The 5,212-nt window shown below is 31.5% G+C and overlaps 1 protein-coding gene across 1 annotated transcript in view; it reads right to left on the bottom strand.

The window, feature by feature from the left end:
- Window positions 1–1,723: 1,723 nt before the first annotated feature.
- Window positions 1,724–5,212, bottom strand: part of LOC111088806 (tubby-related protein 4-like) — a 20,012-nt gene continuing 16,523 nt past the window's right edge. The window contains exon 5 of the mRNA XM_022399842.1: window positions 1,724–2,053. Within this exon, the coding sequence (XP_022255550.1) occupies window positions 1,803–2,053 (251 nt within the window). The 3' untranslated portion in view covers window positions 1,724–1,802. The remainder of the gene's footprint in view (window positions 2,054–5,212) is intronic.

The following is a 5,212-nucleotide window of genomic DNA, read 5'->3' as shown; positions in this document are numbered from 1 at the left end:
AACACCTGAGAGGTGCTTACTGGCCATGATAAGGTTAAAGAAGTTATTAAGAAGAATAAATATTTATTTGTAGCTTAAACATCTACAGGTAAATGTTTATCTTAATAAAGGAGCAATCCAATAAATTTTGGGAATGATATATTACAGCACTTTCTGATACACTGTTATTACAGCTGATAATAATTATTATTATTGTGGTTAATAGTAAATGATCATGTGAGTTTAATTATCAATAAATCATAAATTATTTTTTTAATTACTATAAACTAATTTCTAATCCTATGTTTCAGCTTTAAATCTATTCTTGCCTTCAGGGAAGTTCTGAGAAGGACTATATCTGTGGTGGTAGAGGAAAGAACTTCTTGACAGAGGTTGGAGTGCTATACACTCATATGGGGTCTCTCCCCATTAACACTTTAATCAACTAATTTACCATAAATTGTTATTTTCTTTTTTCCAGAAGCATATTCAGATTTTGATGACTTCAATTTTAGGTGGGCTGAGCATATTATCAGTTAGGTGGATGTAGAAATCTTCTTCTTTTTTCTCATTACTGGATCATATTCTATTATTTTAGTATTATTACAAATTACTGTACAATCTTCTAAGACAGGATAGGCTACTGCAGATAGATCAGTATTACATCTTGTGTTTATTATGCTCCTGAATTCTTTTCTTAGTCTTTTTTTGTCTCCCCTGTATATTGGAGTACACATTCACAAGGAATGAGGTAAATCGAATTTTCATCTTCCACTGGGTCTTTAGGTGGTTTGGTGCGTACTGATTGCAATCATATTATGTTGTGATTTCTTAAAATTACTTATTTTTTTACTTCATGCTGTTTTATAAACCATTGAAATAGGAGAATATAGCTGTGTTTGTAATTTTCTTCCAGCTTATTCCTGGTGTTTGTGTTATTTATTAAGTGTTTGGGGTATCTATTGTCAAGGAGGGTTGTAATGATGTGTTTTATTTACTTCTTCTCAGCATCATCAGAATTACAAATATTGCTCATCCTTATAACTTGGCATTCCAGGACACCCACCTTAACACTTGAGGTGGTTTGATTTACAGCCACAACATTTAATTGTATCTGTAGGTTTTCTGTAAATGTCTGTGATATATATATATATGTATTTTTTAATACTGTCTTTAGTATGTGGTCATATTACAAATGTATTACCAACATATCTGAGCCAAATTCTCAAAATAAAAGCAGCTGTTTTGAGGGCATTATCTTTGAAATGTTCTGTGTAGAAGTGACCGAGTACTGGTGATAGGGTGAGCTTGCAGCTAAACCTTCTTGTTTTATGGTAGATGTATGTTGGGTTGATAAAGAAGGTTGTGAACTCTATTATTATGGATATTGTTAGTTGAAGGAAAATTTGTGGTGTTTGAGGGATCAGTAAGTTGGTGAATAGGTTGGATACATCAGAGATAGTCATCATTTCTTTTAAGGTTATTTGATTATATTTAATGGAACTGAGGATGAAAGCTACTAAGGATATGTGACATTTCAGTAACTACTAATATTAAGGTGGTTTTAAACTACGAGGTTTCAGTTTTTTTCTTCTCCTTAAACTGTTACCTCACTTCTTATTTTCTTTGAACTTGATAAATCCTAGCCAGCTAAGTCATATTTTATATTATTAAGTTAAATCGCAAAGTACATTTTAAATACTTTGTGGCTAATAGAAAATAACTGTATGGTAAAAGAAGAACATTTATTTTGTTCAGTTGTTTTAAACTATCGCTAAAGATTTTGAAGAAGTGAATCAGGCCTAATATATATGAAATTAGAATCAAACCTCAGGAAGGTCATCCAAATAAAGTAACTCTCCCCGTTGAAATCCATTGTTTTCTCCCTCTCTTTGCTGAGCAAGTCTTCTTTGTCTCCGTCGTCGCTGCATACGAGGTGAAGCACAACCCTCATCAACCTCACTATCTGATGATGTGGGTAGTGATGCAGTACGTGGAGATGAAGGACTAAATGGGTAGGTGAGCGTAACAGGGGACTGGAAGTTTCCATATCGCTGACGAACATCTCCTAGGTCTTTAAAAGGATGAAAAAAAGTTTAATGTTTTGCTGACAGTGAAAATCAAGAAACCATTCAAAACACATTAACTTACTTGGAGTTAAAAATTAGCATGGATATAAATAGCATATACAACTGAAATAAAGTACAAAATTATCAGCTTGGGAAGTTTTCACTTGTAGGGTGTCATAACACAACAAAAATTTAAAAACAAGAAATCTGTTAGTCCATCTAAGTCACCCCTTCCAATAAACTAAAGTTTATAATAAAAAAATATACACATACAAATCCAATCCTTATCATTCAAATATTTATCAAGCCTTCTTGATAAACTGCATCCACCATATCTGAAGGCAATCCATTCCAAAAACTAACCACCCTTTAGAAAAATAAAGCTTTCTTAGCTGAAGATAACTCCTACCCAGCTAAAATTTATATTTGTATCCTCTAGTCCTTACTGTTATTAAGTAAAAAATAAAAAATGGTGGCTAAATACTATCATTTTCTTTGATAATCTTAAACATATCAAACAGATCCTCTCTAACTCTTCTTTTTTCAAGAGAAATTTTCAGAGATATCAACCTGTCCTTGTATGACAATCTATCCATCCTAGATATTGTTTTAGTAGCCCTTCTCTTAACCTATTTCCAACAATTCAATGTCCTTCCTATGGTAAGGAGCCCAAGACTGAACACAATACTTCAAATGTGGCCAAACCAGTGAGCTATACAATAAAATTATAACCTCTTTAGTATGCAGTATTTCTATAGATACAACCCAAAATTCTCTTGCTATATCACTAGCAACAGCACACTGTTTGGATGGTTTAAGAGACTGATCAACTAAAACACTATTATCATCCATAATGCTGTTAATGTTATTCCCATCAAAATTGTAAGTATAATTCAAATTCTGATAATCACATGCATCACCTTGCATTTATTATAATTAAAAGCTATCTGTCCTTTATTTGCCCAACTCACCAAATGATTGAAATCATTTTGTAGAGCAGAAATATCCTCTTCCCAGTCAGAAACACCCCAAACCTTAATATCATTAGTAAATTTCAGTAATTGACTGACAATTCCTTCATCTGTATCACTGATGTATATCAAAAAGATTATAGGTACTAAAACTGAGCTCTGAGGTATCCCACTTGAGACATTAATCCAGTTTAAATGAACTCACAGCTCTCTGCTTTCTTCCATCCAGTAATTTTTTATCCAATGAGCAAATTTATAACCAATACCTATAGAGATAATTTTTTGTAACAAGCCTTTTATGTGGCAACTTGTTAAATACTTTCTGAAAATCTAGATATACCAAATCCATACCCTTATCCTCACCTATTTAAGCAGTAGCCTTTTCAAAGAATGCCAAAAAATTAGTAAAGCAAAATTTCCTCCTAGTGAAACTATGCTGACCATCCAACAAAATTTTTAACTCTGTTAAATGACTTTGCAAAACATTTCTTATCAGACTTTCAAAACCTTTTACCATCACTAATATAAGATTAATAGGCCTTGAAAATAGAAGTAGTATTAACCAAATTCCAGTCCTCTGGCACTTGCCCAATATTCAAGGGCTTACAAAAAATAGTAGCAAGTGGCTCACATATCCAATCCTTAACCTCCTTCAAAACCCTTGGGTAAATATTATCTAGTCCAGGAACTTTATCATTCTTTAAATTTCCCAATTTGTTATTAACAGGCTTAGAGTTAATGTGATCATCTTGTTTCCATCTAGCAAACTATTCATGATTAAGAATACTGCTTAAATCTTCATTAGTAAAAATTAAGTAAAAAAGCAGAATTTAATAACCATGCCTTCTTAATATAATCATCATACATGAGCTTTTCTGTATCATACATCAAAGGTTCTACCTCTATCCTAACATTTTGCTTACTCTTACTATATTTAGAGAAATCCTTACTATTTAATATTTACATTTTAAGTCAACCTTTCTTCATATACCCTTTTTGGTTTCATAATTTTCTATTTCACCAACTCTCTTGATCTTTTATAATCCCTAGAGTCTCCCATCATAGCAGTCAATTTCAACTCTTAGATTTATAATGCTTTTCTTTAATTTTATCCCTTATAATCTTTATTTTTAATTACAGTTACTTTTTTCTATAAAAAATGCATACCAATCTTGAATATTTAAAAAATTTCCCATATTTGATCAGTATCTTTAATTAATTCAGTTGCTCAATTCTTAACAGGTAATTCTCATTGCATCTATTAAAAAATTAGTTTTTTCTCAATTTGTAACCAAAATTTCACTTATTTCTCATCTTCACATGCAGCAAAACATCAAACTTAATTGAGCAATCACACTTTCACCCAGCTGTTTCCCAATCACTACACTATCAACTATTTCTGTATGAAAAGTTAACAATAAATCTAAAATAGCATTGTTCCTACTAAGTTCTCTGACAAGTAGTCAAGAACACCATGCTAAATGGTTTCTAAAAACCTGTCTCCTCGTGGTTTGATTCTAAACTTTTCTAGTCTATATGCTTGTAGAGTTTCTCGTTAATTTCTTCTAGTGGTCTGTAACAAATTCCAACAAAAAGCCTTCTCTCCTTGTATCAGCTAACAGAAACCCAAACATTAGCTTTGATGTAACTCACATTTTACAAATAAAGCCACTCCTCTTTTTCTAGTAATACCTTTACTATTAAATAACCTATAATTCCATTTATACTTCTAGCTGCATATGAATATTAAGGCCCTTTTCTGATCCAACTTTTTTATAACTACCACAATAATAGTGAACATATCACTTTGTAGTAAAAAAAAAATATTTGAACAAACCCAAAGAACACAAACACATCAGACAAAAACAATTTCTCTGTTTTACAGATGGTGTAAAATACAACTCAATTATTAAACCTGCATTACTTAAAATGTTTTCAGAATTCATACTTAAATTGCTAAATCATCTCTGTTGAAGCTTTAAGTCTTTTGGAAAACTTTGGAGAAAGCTAAGAAAATTTTCCAACATATTATAAATGTTATTATTTAAATTCGATGATGAGGAACCCACTTTGAGACTAATAATGGTTGGAGACAGCTTGAATGGGTAATGAGAAAATTTGGATATAAGTTTAACATTCACAGTCAATAGTACAACGTTACGTACGTACGTTAGTTAGTTAGTTAGTATACTA

The sequence above is a fragment of the Limulus polyphemus genome, unplaced genomic scaffold, assembly GCF_000517525.1.
Source record: "Limulus polyphemus unplaced genomic scaffold, Limulus_polyphemus-2.1.2 Scaffold4478, whole genome shotgun sequence".
Taxonomy (NCBI): Eukaryota; Metazoa; Arthropoda; class Merostomata; order Xiphosura; family Limulidae; genus Limulus; species Limulus polyphemus.
This window is presented reverse-complemented; position numbering and strand designations above follow the sequence as displayed.